Here is an 18,569-nt window from a genome sequence, read left to right as displayed (position 1 = left end):
GCAACGGCGCCAGAAATGCCTGTTGATATTTGGTAACGCAATAAGGAAATGATCCTCAAGCGCACGGATATCGGTGAGCATTTCATCCGGGAGGTTTTCCAGAGTATAGTATTTATATTTTTACCGCTGGAAGAAAGGGTGCATCTGACTAACCAAATCTATTGCTACTATCCTTTAGGCTACAAAGAATGTTTCTCGATGTGAGTGATGTATAGAGAAGACTGCAACCGTAGTCTCGTTCTAACCTTGGTAAGGATGATCTACTGTTCTATTGGGGAAGCTTACGGAATCTAGACACCACAAAGGATGTTCGACCCGCACCTATAAACCTACCCTTCCTGCTAACGAGATGTGGGATACAAAGGTAACTCGGAAATGTCACGTTCCTCGCTACTACCACGGTCCAGCTAGTCAGGGGATATCTATGAGTACCCTAGCCTAAACACCATGTTTACGCTAGCAATGATTACTCTAATACTCAACCGGAAGAGGATTAAAGTAAACTCATAAACCAAAGAACAATAAAACAAGAACTTACTAGAATTAGAAGTCGAATTACTGAAGAATCTGAGGAGCAAGCCTCGGGTTAGAAGACTTGATCCCGCAGGTACAACCTCGGAGTAGACACCGACAAGCCGGCCTTCCTTCGATCTACACCTCCACTCTATCTCTCTCAATCTAGTAGAAACTAGAAGATCTATTTCTACTCACATTGGTTGCTAAGCCTAAAAAGAAATTTTATTTAGAGAAGAGATTTTCCTTCGAGGGCACCCCTCAACTCTATGATAAACTTTGTCTCCTCCAGGGGCCAGGGGGTCTGCTTATATAGTCCTCCTCATCTGTGCATTTTTGGTCCAGCAGGCGATGTGGTACTACGTTATCCTTGATCCTTTAGGTCGGTGGAATGTCGTGTGCGAAAAGAGTCCTGATTGGCATCCAGGAGGGGGCGGGCGCCCAGGTCCTCAGGGCGGGCGCCCTGGGCCTGGCTCCTTTCGGTCTCTGCTTTTTTCCCGTGGCTTCTGGAGTCTTCTAGATGGTAGAAAATTGCGCGATGCGTTGATATCTCTATGTAATCCCGACATGTGGGCCTTTCTTCCGTATTTCCTGATAACCCCCTACAGAAATAGACAAACACCAAAACTCGTGGAATTCTGTCAGATAAAACCCTAAGTCTGGGTGTTGGTTGCATTTGGATCCTTTTCTTTATTTATTTGATGATTATATTTGGTACTTAAGGACCGTCAACAATCTCCATCCTAGACTCGAATGATGTCAATTGGGTGAACAGCTCCCCAACTGAGATTGTTTCGGCACGTGCCGCCACCGCGAACACCACCGAGTCGTAGTCTTGATCAAGGCCGGTGAGAATATAGGAGACCAATTCCTCATCCTCCAGCTTCCGACCTGCAGCAGCCATCTCATCGGCTAACCTTTTCATTTTAACAAAATACTCACTTATAGTGGATGCACCCTTAGTTGCTGTTGATAGGGCAATCCTTGTGCTCATGACACGAGCACGAGACTGGGATGCAAACATCCCCTTGATGACTTCCCAAGCCTCGACGGCTGTGACCACCGTAATGGGCATTTGCCCACTGATCTCCTTGCCTAGAGAGGTCAGGATGAAACTGAGGACCATCTGGTCCTTGGCAACCCATGACTTGTAGTCAGGATTGGGCTTCTGCTCTTCATCTTCGTCGTCTTTATTCTTCTTGGGTAGAAGTGGCGATGGTGGTTTGTTGGTGGAGTCGAGGAAGGACATCATCTGAGCTCCCTTCAGCGTAGACGTGACCTGGAGCCTCCAGATCCTGTAGTTGTTCCTCTTGAGCTTCTCGGTCACGGAGAAGCCGTAGGACGGAGCAGCAGACAATGCGGAAGGCGAGGCGAGATGAAACACCATGGATGTTTTTCTCCGTGTGGAGTTGAATGGCTCTGAATACCATGTCAAATTGAGTGAATAATGTTGCCCATCCAGGGACCTCGGGTACGTGTTAAATAAGATGGGAACAGCCCCCATCGTGGTGCTTACAGATACAATCGGTTACAACAGATTGAGAAACAAACTAGAAACAAACTAATCAACTTGTCCTACAATCTAGGACTCCTAACTCCTATCACAAGATATCTCAACAACTCTATCATAATCACGTGATAGACATACAAGATATACGCACTATTTAACAAGTTCAAGCTCAAGTACAGAAGAACAATTTGTGACTCGAGCAAGCTTAGCACCAAGAGAAATAGGTACCAAAGCTATACAGCTAGCAACTAGCAAACCAATTGATAGTCTTATCGGCAGCATCCTTCTGCTTTGCTAATTCCTTCAGCTTTGATGTCACTTGGCTTCATTTTTCATTTTGTTCCAGCAATACATCAATACGACCTTTGCCTGTTGCCTTATATAATTCCAATGCATTACCTATCTGCATATGCAATAATTAATATAGTTAGTACAACTGTAAGCACAAAAGATAGAGTGCATAAAAGGCATAACATTATCTTATCTTAAATAGTACGTCCACTTTGATTCCTCCTTCGGCAAGATCTGGTCGTAGCATCCACAAAAATTTGGGACAGGGATCCATGCAGTGGCTACTCACACTGCAACTTAAGCAGTGGGCAGAGATGAGCCACTCATCCCCTCATCAACGGCTAGGATGGCCTTCTATTTTTTTCCCCTCATTTCTTTATCTCACCATTTACTCAAACGCATGGAAAAATCATTCAAGAGCACTAGCAGACGTCTCAACGTATTCAGAATATGAGTTAGCTAAATTGTCAGGCGTACAGAACAATGTCCACCACATACATATTAGATCTTTTTGATCCATATCACTAATTTAATGCTAATTATAGTTAAACCAAAAGCTTAATGCAAAAGCTGAAGAGGAGAGCATATATGCACTGTTCCTATCTTCATGTACAAAATGTTATCACCTAATGTCACCGCTAAAAATACCAATGATCTATCCCTCCAATAGAGTCAGGATTAGTGGCATCTTGAATAACACTTGAACTCTGAAATGAGATTAGGAGAAAGTCAGTAGCTTTAGAACCCTGCAGCCTATTCTTGTATATATACACTTGAACTCTGAAACGAACCCTGCAGCCTGTTCTTGTATGTGCCCTATTTCGCTTGCAAACTGAGAACTTCTTATCTTTAGCCCGAGAACCTTGATTTGAACAAACATACCTACAGATTGTTACTAATCCATCAAGACTGCTCTTGTTTGAATAGCACTTCTGAACATCAAACCCCATCCTACCACCATATTTGACCCAGAACTTCCAAGCCTCATCATCACTGCTAAATGTCATACCGATTTTAGGAATCCAAAAAGGAATCGCAGCCATCCTGTAGTTATAAATGTTGTCAGTTCTATTTTACATCGCTATAATCTACAATCAAAAGAACCAACAGATAAAATTCAAATATTGTGTTTCCCTAACATTCTTAAAACATTTCAACAACCATAACTCAACTATGCAGAACTGATTAGATAGTTTTGGGAAAAGGATTAGCACAACCTTGTAGGCGATTCCTCGAGCACCTGCTGGGCGTCATCCATGGCACCTTCACTTACAGCTGCTGGAGTGGTTTGCGCCATGGGAGTGCTTCCTCGAGTGGTTTGCCACCCCTCACATGCATGCTTTGTGAGGGCACGCCGCCGAGCAGCCACTCGAGCTGTTGTGGCCGCGGCCGCGGCCAGACTCCCGCCGCGTCCCTTACGTGTCACCACCGGACTCCCGCCGTGTCCCTTGCGTGTCGGCGCTTTGCTCCATGGCGCACGCCGCGACGCCTTCGTTGGACCTCTACGCGGCGGCGGAGGGCCCGCTGGAGGACATCGAGACGGGCTCGTGCGACGGCGTCGTGCTCTGCTGCCTCCCAACGCTCGTAGAAATGGCGCCAAAGCCATGGAATTTCCCCTCCAATAAGCCTTCACGGATGCCTAGAAAAGGGAACAATACATCCTCTTGTCTTGACCGTTGCTGATGGGATCAATGGCTCATGTGTGGCCACTGCTTAAGTTGCAGTGTGAGTAGGCACTGCATGTGATCCGTGTCCAAAAATTTGTTTACTTCAACTAAAAGAGTCAGCAATCTATGCATCAAAGAATTCTTAGTGCGATGTGATACGAAGCTCTTGTTTGCATTGTAGTCTTTGGAAATATCTTCCAAAAGTTTGATCGGTTCTATTCACTAGATCTTTCCTAGTATTCAACCAATCTAACATAATTAATCCATCCTCCTTATTAAACTTTTTTTGCTTTTTCGTTTTGGGCCTGGCACCATAAGTACTTGCAGCAACAATAGAAGAGAGCACATCAAATTGGCTGAACAATCCATCCAAATACAGATCATCATTGTTGCTATTCGCCATATCCATCCAAATACAGATCACCATTGTCGCTATTCGCCGTATCAATCTAGGAACTTGGATTATCCATGATCTATATTTACATTCAACAAACAATAAGTTACAAATACGCCATATCACGACACGTATGAATGTGTTGTTCATCAAAAAAAGAAGAGAAATTTCATCTGCTTTCGGCCGATTGCCTATGACAAAGCTATCATACAAGAGGCAACAACACTATTGAGGCGATGTGGAACCAACTAGTGCCCAGTAGGGCAAGGGAGCTCCAAGCGACTGGCTGAACATAGCTATAGATTCAATGGCGGCGTGCAGATGTGTTGTTGCTCTGTTATACAAGACAGAAGTGAGGTGAAGGTGAGTCCGTACCAATGGTGCCAGACTAAAAGAGGGGAGGAGTGGGGGTGGGGGGAGAACAGATGCCCGCTAAAACCAACAATATATCTCGTGCAAAAAAGAAAGTTGCTCACGCGAGAAGTAACACAGAAACAAAGCCAGAGAGGCGGAATACTAAGTTCTCAGTTTCAAAAACTGATCGCTCGCACGAGATGTATTGCGAAAACCAGCCCACAAAGGAGGGATATAAAGTTCTCTCGACTATAGAAACATATGAGTTGGAGATATTATTTTACAAATTTTTATTTTTAATAAGCTTTTTTATCAAACTATCAAAGAGAACTTTTTTTGGCTAAAAAATCAAGATAGATAATTGTTTTATAAAACTCCTAGAGATGCTTAAGAAAAAAACGAGATAGCTATTTCAGAATTTGGGCCTGTCTTTTAATTTGCCTGCTCTGATATCACAAATGGTGCTATAGGCATCAATACAATCAAACTTCTCCTTTTGCTGGTACATACCTTTTCTTCAGGACATTAAGTATGCTGATATAGATATTAAATATATTGATATCACACTGTTTTTTAAAAACACTGTAGTTGTATTAAAAATTGAGACATGAAACTCCACACCGACCTCAGTGGAAAACGATAAATGGCTGAAGAAAAAGAGAGGCCATTGACCGACCAACCACAACAACACACACTTTGCATTGCACCCATCCGTTCCTCGTTACGCTTAAAAATTTAAAACCCCTTCAGATTCCATTAATTAAACCAAATCATCAACCCCCTCAAAAACCCCGTCGGGTCGGCCCCTCCCAAAAAGACCAATCGCTCTCTCCTCCGGCATCCACCACCCAACGGAGCCGCGGCAACCGCCACACCATGGGATCGCTGCGGGGCGCGGCAGCCCCGTCCCCGGCGCCGCGCGCGGGCGACCTGGTGACCACGCAGGTTAGCCTGGGCGGATTTGACGCCACCGTCAAGGCGCTCGATCTTGCCGACTTTCTCGAGTTGAAGGCGGGCTTGGTCTGGCGCTGCCGCGTCAAGACCTCCTGGACCCCGCCGGACGCCTATCCCGACTTCCTTCTCCCCACCGTCACCTCCGCCGCCGCGCAGCCGCCACAGTACGATCGCGTGCCTCCGCACGCCTTCGTCCACTTTGCGCGCCCGGAGGGCGCGCGCGCCGCCGCCGACGCAGCGGGGCGGTCCGAGCTCATCCTCTCCGGGAAACCCCTGCGCGCCGCCTCCGCGCAGGAGAGCTCCCTTCGGGCCTCCCGCCGCCGCAGTGTCTCGCCATTCCGCTTCCCTGGCTCACGCCTCGAGGTCGGGGATCTCCCGGCCAAGGACGCCTTCCTCGCCGCCTGGCGCGGTCCGGCCTCTGGGCTCGAGTTCTCCGTCGATCCGTTCGACGGGTCTTGCCGCCTCATCTTCGCCCGCGACACCGCATTCAAAGTCCGGGAGTTCCGCGAGTCTGTGGTCATGCGCTGCGACGTCAAGCTCGAGTTCCCCGTACGCGACGTCGCCGAAGTCAGGGTGTTCCGGCTCGACTGCTCGCTGCTGATCCGGCTGTCGGCGGCACCGCTGGTTTATTACCGCACGGCGGACGACGACATCCACGAGTCCGTGCCGTTCGACCTGCTCGACGACGATGACCCGTGGATACGGACCACGGACATCACCCCCAGTGGCGCGATTGGGCGGTGCGGCGCGTATAGAATCACATTCTCGCCGCGCTTCTGGCCAAAGATGGAACGCGCGCTGGCGTACATGAGGGATAGGAGGGTGCCGATCGTTGATTGCGGTGGTGGTTGGGGGGCCAGGAGGGGCCTCACCGTGCGAGATGAGCCTGAGTTTGGGGAGCGAATGCAGGACCTGTTCTTCTGCGTGCAGCACTCCGAGGGTCTCAAGTTTCCGGTGTTGTTCCTCGTGAATGCTCTGGTGCACAAGGGAGTAATAAATCAACACCACCTCACGCCTGAATTCTTCGGCTTGCTCCAGAGGAAGGAGGATGATGTGAATGTGGCTGCTTTGAGGGAATTTTGGGGGGACAAATTTCCAGTTTTTGATGCATGTGGCAGGCTGAAGAATCTGCAAGATAGGGTTGCCAGGTACCCCAAACTTCTTCGCAACAAGATTGGGGATGACAATTCAGAGGTGAGGAGGCTGGTAGTCACGCCCACCAAAGCTTATTGCCTGCCACCAGAAGTGGAGCGCTCTAATCGTGTCATCCGTCATTATCGTGAAGTCACAGACAGATTTCTCAGGGTTACTTTTATGGATGAGGGTATGCAGCTACTGAACAGTAATGTGCTGAATTTCTCTGCTGCGCAAATTGTCAAAGATTTGATGTCAAACTCGTTCCTGCATAAGACAACAGTGTACAAGCGTATTAAAACATTTTTGACAGAGGGATTCCACATGTGTGGTAGGAAGTACTCATTTCTTGCATTCTCATCGAACCAGCTGAGGGACAGGTCAGCTTGGTTCTTCGCAGAGGACAGAATGAGAACAGTGGAAACCATTAGGAAATGGATGGGGCGGTTCACAAGTAAGAATGTAGCAAAGCACGCTGCTCGGATGGGGCAGTGCTTCTCATCTACATATGCTACAGTGGTGATGCAGCCGCATGAGGTCAATGAGTGTCTCGAGGAAGTTGAACGCAATGGGTACATTTTCTCTGATGGAATTGGCAAGATTACGTGTGACCTTGCACTTGAAGTTGCTCAGAAGCTGCGATTGACAGATAATCCCCCATCCGCTTACCAGATTAGGTATGCAGGCTTCAAGGGTGTTATAGCTGTCTGGGAAGGAGAAAATGATGGGATACGACTTTCCCTGAGGCCGAGCATGCACAAGTTTGAGTCTAACCATAATGTGTTAGAGGTGGTCTCATGGACAAAGTTTCAGCCAGGATTCTTAAACCGTCAGATTATTACATTACTGTCCTCCTTGAATGTCCCGGATGCTATCTTTTCTCAAATGCAGGAAGCCATGTTGTCTAATCTCAATAATATTTTGTCGGACACTGATGTTGCTTTTGACATTGTAACCACCTCTTGTGCTGAGCAAGGAAACACTGCAGCACTGATGTTGAGTGCTGGCATTTCACCTGGAACTGAGCCACACCTGAAAGCAATGCTGTTAGCTATAAGGTCCTCACAGCTACTGGGTCTTTTGGAGAAGACAAGGATTTTTGTGCCGAAGGGGAGGTGGTTGATGGGCTGCCTTGATGAACTTGGGATCCTTGAGCAAGGACAGTGCTTTATCCGGGCGTCATCTCCATCACTCAATAATTGTCTGGTAAAGCATGGACCAAGATTTTCCTCAGCAAACAAAAATGCAGAGACCATTGTGGGTACTATCGTAATGGCAAAGAATCCATGCCTTCATCCAGGGGATGTCCGGATCCTTGAAGCTGTTGATGTGCCTGAACTGCATCACCTTGTTGATTGCTTGGTCTTCCCCAAGAAAGGTGAGAGGCCACATGCCAATGAAGCATCTGGGAGTGATCTTGATGGGGATCTCTACTTTGTGACATGGGATGAAAACCTTATACCACCTGGCAAAAAGAGTTGGAACCCTATGGACTACTCCCCAACTGAAGCAAAACAACTACCGCGCGCAGTATCCCCACATGTAAGCTCAACTTTTTGGCATTTAGGCATTTGTTCCCTTAAAAGTTCAATATATGGATGCATTGCTTCAAATATTAGCTCATTTTGATACCCTCCCATTACTAATTTCTTCTTGACATGTTAGTGTTCTTACTGAGCAATCTCTGTTGCAGCTAATATTTAAGTTGAGCATAAACTTCCATGGAAATTGTATTGTAGGATTGACTCTGAATCAGGGATTCTTTTTCTTCCTATTGATTCCATGCCTGTTAATATTTCCTAGAGTTTTGAACTATGTGTCTATGATTATTTGTCTTCTACTCCCTCCAGTCCGGTTTCTAAAGTGTCCTTGTGTTTTAGAGAAAGTCCGTAATATTATTAGGCGTCACTCGAATACTGAGACAGGATTTAACTCATAGACAGAACTGAATAGTCACTTGCATGGAGATTTTTCCCTTTTTCTTCTGGCATGATTAACTGAATCTCCAATAAAAAATCGGTAGCTAGCACTTGACTAATACCAGGCAATTGATGTGCTGCAATCGCATGCATGCCGCAAAAAACGATCCAATAAACAGAGCGATTAATATGATGTCACAAACACCCCATTGCTCCTTGGTATTTGAGGTTTCATCTTATGCACCTTAGAAACCAGACTGGAGTGAGTATTTGAATAACAGATGATAGCTCTGATGACATTTCTTTAGTAACAACCCTGAAAGTTACCATCTCTTCTTATGTATCAACTTTCATGGACTTACTATCTCTTATACTGACAATGGATCGTTGTACGATAATTTTATGATGGTATGTATTTATTCTAGTATCTTAATATGAATCATGCAAAATCCCATATAATATAATTTTACTATAACAATTCTTGGAATTAATGTGCTCTGCACAGAATACATGTATAATTTGCAGAAACTGTGTTCATGTCATTTGCTCAATTAATACATGTTTCTAAATTTTCATTTGACAATCTACATCCACAACGCAACGGCATTATTGGTCAAAGTTAAAAGAGTTTTAGTTGCAAAATCACTTGTTTCTGACTTCATTTCTATCCCACATCCTTTTCTTTGACACCAATTGGTAGTAGCGGGTCACTTTGTTACTTCATTTCTATCCCACATCCTTTTCTTTGAGATCTTAATTAGTTCAATTAAATTAACTTTGGGTTGACCCAGAGAAAATAAAACTTTGCATCTCTAGTGTTTTGTGTGTATTAGGTATAGGTATAGGTTAAAGGCTTGATCATTCTGAAGGTAGTAAGCTAATGTGCACAGCTGGATTTCAATAACATGTTGGCAGAACTCTAAAGGCTTGATCATTCTAATTAGTTTTCATTTAATTCTTGGAGAACTGTACCTATAGAGTAGTAGAGTACTATCATAGATTTTACTTATCAAATGTCTGGTCTTGTAGTTGTAGATCAAAAACACTTTTGCTTCATTTGGTCATGTAGTTGCCAACGGATAAGGACCTGTATGGATGCTGTGGTTTTGAGAAACTGTATTATCAAAACCACGGTTTACAAAAAAGAGGTATATAGTGGAGTTTCTAGAAGAGTAAAGTTCATCACCGGTCCCTAAACTTTTATTGTCGTGTCATCCCGGTCCCTAAACTCGCAAATTGACCGTTTATGTCCTTGAACTTGTTCGTCTGTGTCATTTCGGTCCCTAAACTTGTTCAGTTGTGTTATCCCGGTCCCTAAACTTATAAATCGCCCGTTTAAGTCCTCAAATTTGTTCAGTTGTGTCATTCTAGTCCCTAAACTTGATTTTGAGTCTCATCTGGGTCAAAACAAAACGATTTAAAAACTTTATATCAAAAAATAATTCATAACTTTTTCATATGAACTCAAATGAAGATAAACTTTATATCAAATTTGTAGCCCTCAATGCGATCTACGACTTTGTAGTTGAAAAGTTTTTTATTTAATATCGTTTAGTGTCACATAATTTTAAATTTCTAGATCTAAAAGCTTTCAAAAAATATTTTGGGACCCCACAAAGTTTCAATTTAGAAACTTTTCAACTACAAAGTTGTAGATCGTATTGCTGACTACAATTTTGATAAAAAGTTTATTTTCATTTGAGTCCATATGAAAAAGTTATGAATTATTTTTCTATATAGAGTTTTTAGATTTGCCTCGTTTTGATCCATATGAGACTTCTAAAGTTTAGAGACTGGGTTGACACAACTGAACAAGTTTGAGGACCTATATGGGAGATTTCTAAGTTTAGGGACTAGAATGACACAACTGAACAAGTTTAGGTACCTAAACTATTGTTTTGTGAGTTTAGGGACAGGAATGACACAGCCAAACAAGTTTAGGGACCGGTGATGGACTTTACTCGGAACTCCAAAAGGAGTACTTTTAGTAATACCATGTTTTTCAAAAATACAAATCTCCTTGCATCCAAACACCTTATAGTTTGTCAAAACCAAAGTATTTCACAAAACCATGGTATTTTTCTAATAAAGTAACAAAAATACTTCAAACTAGGACTAAGGTGTTTTCATAGGTCGGAATTAAAGTCAAGAACTCCTGAACTACATATAAGACATCAATACTTTTCAGTTCATCATCAACTAGCACTCTCTTGGCTTTTGAGACTAACATTTGCACTTTTTATCCAATCGATCTGATCATATTGCTAATATACAAAAATTATGATCATTTCACATGGTTTCTTCAAATTGCTTTGTCCTTGGTTTGTGATAAATATTACTTTTTTCAGTACATTTTTATTAATAAGATATTGTACTGTTAATAGGATATTGTTGATTTCTTCTTGAAGAACATGGTAAATGAGAAACTGGGTCCAATAAGCAATGCTCATGTTGTTCACGCTGATATGAGCGAGTATGGAGCAATGGATGAGAAGTGCATTCAGTTGGCAGAACTAGCAGCAACTGCTGTAGACTTCCCCAAGACTGGCAAAATTGTGTCAATGCCACCATCCCTTCGGCCAAAATTATATCCTGACTTCATGGGAAAGGAGGATGCCATCTCCTATAAATCAGAGAAGATCCTTGGAAGGCTTTATCGGTCAATCCAAGAAGCCTCCAGTGGTGATTTGGTTCCAGAAGAAACTTGCACATTAAACGATTTGCCTTATGATGCAGATATGGAAGTTCCTGGTGCAACTGATTTTCTCTCAAGTGCTTGGGAGTGCAAGTGCTCATATGAAACACAACTGAATGCACTGCTCAACCAATATGGTGTGCGCACTGAAGCAGAGCTTGTTACAGAGCACATATGGTCGCTTCCCAAATACAGCAGCAGAAAACAGGGGGACATAAAGGAGAGATTGAAGAATGCATACTCTGCTCTCCACAAGGACTTCAGGAGCATTTTCGAAAGCTTTGTTACAGATCAAACTGAGATCTCTGATGATGAGAAAATTCGGTTTTATGAGATGAAGGCCTCTGCATGGTACCAGGTAACCTACCACCCCAAATGGGTCCAAAAGTCAAGGGAAATGCTCAAACCTGACTTTGAGGACATGCCAGCAAGGCTTAGCTTTGCATGGATCGGGGTCGAGCACCTGGCACGGATTAAGATAAGGTGCCATGGAGAAGTGAAAGTGGACAGCCGAAGGCCCGTTGAGAGGCTCGCAGCCTACATATCTGGGAGCATGTGAGCTGGCGTGAAGCTCCATGCAATAGTGAAGCAAGACCACTCTGCCCCTTTCTGCCATGCCATCTGAACTCTGAAGCATGGCTCCGCCTAGTCACTTCGTTTTTTTGTTTTGTTTTTTTTACGAAATTACATAGTTGGGACACAGACACTCTATATGCACGTACACCGTATACTTATCTCTATGAACCAACATTAATGCATTTACCAGAGTCGAACTTGTCCAAACTCTATTACTACCAGAATGTTTGTGGATATAAAGTATTAGTTCATGGTGTCTGAATTCCAAAAGGTTTTGTTGGTTGTGTTGTTCCAATTTTGTCCTGGAAAATTGGCCAAACCTGGTCTGGTATGTTTTTGTGGCCATTAGATGATGCCTGAATTCAGGTTCAGTGCAGCTGTGTAACTGTGTTCAACATGTGAACATGTTTGTCGCTTCTCGTCGTACGCCAATCTCCTTAGCGTGAAACAAAAACCTTAACTGTTGACTAGCAGCAAATCCAGCAATCGATCAAAATCGCGGAGGTTCGAATCTCCTGTGTCAGTATTGACAACCAAAATATAATCGGCGGATTTGTAAAGACTTGTTTGGATGTCTATGTATTTATCTTAATCTATAGTTGAAGTGGATTGAAGTGAAATTTGACTAAATTTCATTTTAATCCGCTTCAACACATGTGAATTGAAGTGGATACACTCATACACATGCATTAAACAACGCCTAAGATGGAACAAGACAATCAAATGAAATTCACAAGTTTTAGGGAAAAATCGGCTTATGTTGGTTTGAGGCTTTAGCCGAGGCAGCAAGCAAAACCAGCCTACGTTGGAATGGCTGAGCAATCCGGTGACAATGTAGTAAGTTGTTGCCTCACTCCTTCGCTAGTTTCTTCAGGTGGGGTGGGGAGCTATTTATATCCCCATCACCGGCTCTTTGGAGGCAGTTGGAATATGCTGAAGATATAGGAGACACACTAAGTTCTCTAGCCACCATAAGTGCTTAATATAATATTAGTGATTAGTGTAGGTATTTTGTGAAGTGCTTAGGCTAGTTAAACACCGTATTTGTACTTGCTCTAGGTTAAGGCCCGCTGTTTAGTGAGGTTTGCATACCTCTTACCACTCTGTGCTTGTGTGCACCATTGTTGTACGAGACAATACCAACCATGTTTTTGGTGTAGCCGCCATTGTGTACTGGAGGGAACAAGGCCCGCAACAATTTGGCTCGAAGCCCGATAGTGAAGACGGCGGGAAATGGTCCTATAGAGGCCATCTTGAAGACCCACTTGCATTTCAGAAGGCTTGGAAACTATCCATGGAGTTACTCGATCAGGAGCTTGACCCTTGCAAAGGCATCCAGTTAAGGTGTATGTTGCATTTGAATGTGCATCACATATATTTGCTTGTATTTGCATTAGCTTTAGAAGTTTTCTCTCCGGTGCCTTGCTTGTGTGGTGTATGATAGTTATAGGTTTGATTGATGAAATGAAGAACTAGCATGTATAGGTAGTGTAACTAGACTTTCAGTTGTTTTACAAGTGGAACTAGAACCTTGTTTATAACGCTGATCTCATGGGGTGTTCTAATTTTATGAATGTCTAGTTACTAATGGTGCTAAGATGGTGTATATTGGCAACTCTGATTGGTATCACACTTCAAAGGTCCACTCTTTATACCTTAGCATCATTTGGTAGAAATTTACTCCTATATTTCCTATTCAAGCATATGTGCAAGCTTTCAAATCCAAACTCTTAGCACATATGTAGGGGGAGCAATTGCTACCAATTTGGGCTTATGAAACTTGTCCATAACCTTTGCACATGGTAAAATGCTTAGGCCTTGTTTAGTTTCAAAAATTTTTGCAAAATCAACACTGTAGCACTTTTGTTTGTATTTGATAAATATTGTCCAATCATGGACTAATTAGTCTCAAAAGATTCGTCTCGTCAATTTCGATTAAACTGTGTAATTAGTTTTTATTTTCATTTATATTTAATACTCCATGCATACGTCTAAAGATTTGATGTGACGGGGAATCTGAAAAAATTTGCAAAATTTTTTGGGAAGTAAACAAGGCCTTAGGCAAGCAACATGAATCCAAGAAAAATTTATTGAAAATCTTTGTAAAAAGGGTTGTCATCAATTACCAAAAAGGGAGAAATTGAAAGCCCTAGTTTGGTTTCGGATAATTGATGAAACCCTAGTGATGGAGCAAGAGATAATCATGATGATAATGGTGATGACCACAAGATGATCAAGTGCTCAACTTGGAAAAGAAGAAAGAGAAAAACAAAACCCTATGGAGATCAAGGCAAAGGTATTGCTTAGGGTTTTGGTTTTGGTGATCAAGACACCATAGAGGGTGTGATCACATTTAGGATAGATAGTCGTACTATAAAGAGGGGAATTCTTTGGCTAAGTGGTTATCGAGTGCCATTAGGTGTCATTGTTCATGTGCATGCATTTAGAACTTAGTGAGCTAACTTAACCCCTTCAAAGAAAATGATTGTGAAAATGCTAACACACGTGCACATGTTGATACACACTTGGTTCTGTTGGCACACTTTAAGAAGGAGGTGGAGGTTGAAGGGTAAAGAGGGGTTTGGGTTCCTCGGCGGGATTCGACGTTTTTTGAGAAAATTAAATGTATATTTTCTAGTGCGCCGGTGGAAAGTTTGGAGAAGTTGCGGGAGTGACACTCATCGGACGCTTGCCGCGGAGGCACCGGACGTTGTGCCTGCGCGTCTGGTGTGCTGTCAGTGCCTAACACCGTTAGGGTTGAGCACCAGACGCTTTGCACCGGATGCGGGCTAGACCCTATGTGTGCGTCCGGTGTGGCGTGACTTCAGTAGTGAGGTTGACTGAGAGCACCGGACGCTCGGAGTGAGTCAGGTGTTGCGAGTCCAGTGACCCCGTGTTTTGCAAACCTCTCTAAGTAAGGGACCGGACGCTCAGGAGTGAGTCCGGTGCTCGTGTGTTTTGCAGACCTCTCTGCGTACGTGACTGGTGTGCACTGGACGCGCATGTCTAGTGGTTCATTCTTGACCGTTGGAGATCAACGTGCGTAGTTCAAAAGGTTGACATGTGGCTTCCTCTGGAGCACCGGACGCAGGGTCTGTGCGTTCGGTGGTCTCCTGCAGCGCGTTCGGTGGTTCTGATTTCTGTCTAGTGAAAGAGCCAACGGCTCTATTTGTTTGAGGGGCTTATAAATACGTGTTGGTCGGCTTGGGGCTCACTCTCTTGGCATTCTAGCATACTTGACATCCTTGTGAGCCTAAGCAAACACCTTCCACTCATCTCTTTTATAGATTATTCATCTTTCTGAGATTGGGAGTGATTCTAAGTGCATTTGCTTGAGTGATTGCATCTAGTGGCACTTGGGGATCGATTTGGCTGCGGTTTTCTTGTTACTCTTGGTGGTTGCCGCCACCTAGACGGCTTGGAGCAGCGGAGGAGCATTGGCACGAGTTGGTAATTGTTCGTGGCCATCTCCCGTGATTGAGGGGTTTTGTACCTTCTCTGGTGGAGAGTCGAAAGGTAACTCTAGTGGATTGCTTGTGTCATTGAGTTACCTCACTTGTGGGTCGGTTCTTGTGGTGTCCTAGTGAGGATGAGGTTCGTGCTACACCTCGTAGCCGCCAAACCACCAAGTGTTGGTCGACACAACGGGGACGTAGCGTGTCGGTAAGCACGTGAACCTCGGGAGAAAATTTGGTGTCTCAATTGTGGTTGATTGGTATTCTCCCGGTGCTTGTTTGTTCACATATTGATGATTGGTTCATCCCCTACATGGCGGTATAAATATCTCATCCTATCCTTTACTTACCGCAAAGTAGTGTAATTAGTTTAGTTGCTCACTTTGCCTTGTGTAGGTTAATTCACTAGTGTAGCTTGTAGTGACATAGCTATTGTGTGCCTAGTGATTATATCAACTAGAATTGTTGGTTAGGTGGCTTCCAAACACCCCATTAGAGCTAGAGCAAAAAGCTTCGCTTTGCTATTTACTAACCTCTTGCTCTAGTGAGTTTGTAGATTTTTAAATAGGCAATTCACCCCCCTCTAGCCATATTAGGACCTTTCACCACCTCCTAGACAGCTTGGTGGCTTGTGACTCCATCGAAGCACGCAAGGGGATTGTGCTGTGCTCCGGAGAAGAGATTGTAAGGGGTACGGTGCTCACCCTGCGGGGATCGCGAAGAGCAACTCTAGTTGAGTGAGACGTGAAGGGTGACAAGTGGTTTGGCCGGATCAAGTGCTAGAGCTTGTGGTAAGCACTCCACGTGGGAGAGTGTGACTTGCAAGTCACCACTAGCAAGAGGACCGGCGGCAACCTTGGAGCTTTTCTCAATGAGGACGTAGGTTGGTGGCAACCAAGTGAACCTCGAGAGAAAATCATCGTGTCAACATTGTTCTTCCTGTTGGTTTGCAAGTCCCTAACACAAGCTTGACCCTACATTCATATACTTGTGCTTGTGTAGTTGCTCTTGTAATTAGTTAGCTTGCGTAGCTTGCTAGTTACCTTCTTGCTTGTGTAGCTAGAAGTAGTTCTTCTTGCGTGGCTAATTTAGTTTGTGTAACCTTGTTAGTCACATTACTTAGTTTGTGTAGCTAAGTAATTTGCGCTCTTTAATTTAGCATTGGTTGTCATGTTATTGAGCATTGCTAAGTGAGCTTAGGAGCTTTGTGCTTTTGCTTACTAGTTATGTAGGAGCTCCCTTTGTTTGCAAAGTACTAGTAGCATAGGTTTGTGTGACCTTGCTTCTAGAATTGGTTAGGTGAGCTTTTGCTAAGATAGCACCTTGTTTGCTTGTTTGGAATCTTTTACAAGGTGCTAGAGAACTTAAATAGAGTGTAGTCTTGGCTAGACTGATAGTTTAAGTTCTACATTTGTTTCGGTTAGTCGACATGATAAATTTTAGAAAAGACTATTCACCCCCTCTAGTTCGTCATCTTGACCCTTCAGAGATTGGTGATCAAAAGATTAGAGGAAAAAGTCTACATCACCTCCTGAACTATAGGGTGGTGTCTACTATACCCTCCGAACTATGAAACGGTCTAATTTACCCATTGAACTATCCAAAACCGTTCAAATCACCCTCCGAGCGATTTTTGACGGCGGTTTTGCTACAGTAACCATGGTTTTGACTTTTTTGTTTTTTCTATTTGTTTTCATATATTTTTTGAAAAATCATAGTAAATCATAAAATAGAAAATCTAATTTTTTGGACTCCGCATGAGTAGATCTATGCAATGAATATATAATATGGTATACTTTAGTACAATTTCTTTCTGTAGCTTTAAATTAGTTAGAAAAATCAAAATCTATCTATAATTAATTGGAAATAATTCATAGATGCAACTTCTATGGTACAATTGTGGTGAAATTTTTATGGTAGACTAATTATTTTATGCTTGAACTATAGTAAATATTTCATACTCATCGGATCATGTATAACTTAGTAATACATTTATTTATAACTAAGTTATATATGACCAAATAAGTACAGAATTTGTACTAAACTATACCATATTATATATTCATTGTGTAGATCTACTCATGTGGAGTCCAAGAAAATTAGATTTTCTATTTTATGATTTTTCAAGGATTCAGCGAAAACAAATAGAAAAAGGAAAAGTCAAAACCACTGTTACTGTAGCAAAACTGCCATCAAAAACCGCTCAAAGGGTGATTTGAACGGTTTTGCATAGTTCAGGGATAAATTAGACCGTTTTATAGTCCGGGGTTTAAAGTAGACACCACCCTATAGTTCAGGGGGTGATGTAGACTTTTTTCAAAGATTAGATAATAAATATCTCTGGATGATCATACTTGTTTTGTATTGATTACAATTAATTCATTATTTATTTAGGTAATGATGGAGAGGTCATTATAGATGTATAATTTATCAAGACTAGATCTATCATATATATACCCGAGGTCCATAGGTTTATTGATGCTGCTAAGAACCATGCTTGGAGAACAAAGACGAAGCACATATTTTGTCCATGCATAGACTGCAAAAATATTGTTGTATTTGATGACACTTAACTAATCACATTTCATCTAGTCTGTCGAGGATTTATGAAGGATTACTTGATTTGGACAAATCATGGAGAGGGTAGCTCTGCGCCTTATAGAACTGGAAACCCTAAGAATATTGATGTCGATGGCCCAAATATGATTGATAACGGATTTCCATTCGTACACTAGACACAACAACCTCTTCCCCATAGCGAACATGTTATACCAAATGTTACGGCTACGGAAGATGTAGAATTCTTTAGGGGCAATATTGCATCGTCATACAAATCCATTAATGTTGTTAATGAAAGGTATGGAGGTTCCGATGAAGACTACAAAAGAGTCTTTATACGATGAGTTTAAGGGTTACACCAAAGAGTTCACGGCGCTGCGGTTCCACTGGTGGTTCTCAGTTAACCGCTAGTGGATAGATTTCTTTATAGGATGAGTCTAATTGGTTTCCAAAGCCATGCAAAATGCATCATGGCATAAAAAATAAAAATGCTCGCGAGGATTCAAACCGGTGACCTGCTTCCTTGGGAAGCTAAGACTAGTCACTTG

The 18,569-nt window shown here is 43.0% G+C and overlaps 1 protein-coding gene across 1 annotated transcript; it reads left to right on the top strand.

Moving 5' to 3' along the window:
- Positions 5,510–12,277, top strand: LOC8075421 (probable RNA-dependent RNA polymerase SHL2). Its single transcript, XM_002457896.2, has 2 exons — positions 5,510–8,359; positions 11,121–12,277. The coding sequence occupies exons 1-2, from the start codon at positions 5,606–5,608 to the stop codon at positions 11,988–11,990; spliced, it is 3,624 nt and encodes a 1,207-aa protein (XP_002457941.1). The 5' UTR covers positions 5,510–5,605; the 3' UTR covers positions 11,991–12,277.

This window comes from Sorghum bicolor, chromosome 3 (genome assembly GCF_000003195.3).
Source record: "Sorghum bicolor cultivar BTx623 chromosome 3, Sorghum_bicolor_NCBIv3, whole genome shotgun sequence".
In the NCBI taxonomy this organism is placed as follows: Eukaryota; Viridiplantae; Streptophyta; class Magnoliopsida; order Poales; family Poaceae; genus Sorghum; species Sorghum bicolor.
Note: the sequence above shows the minus strand (reverse complement) of the source record. Positions and strands in the feature narration are given on the sequence as shown.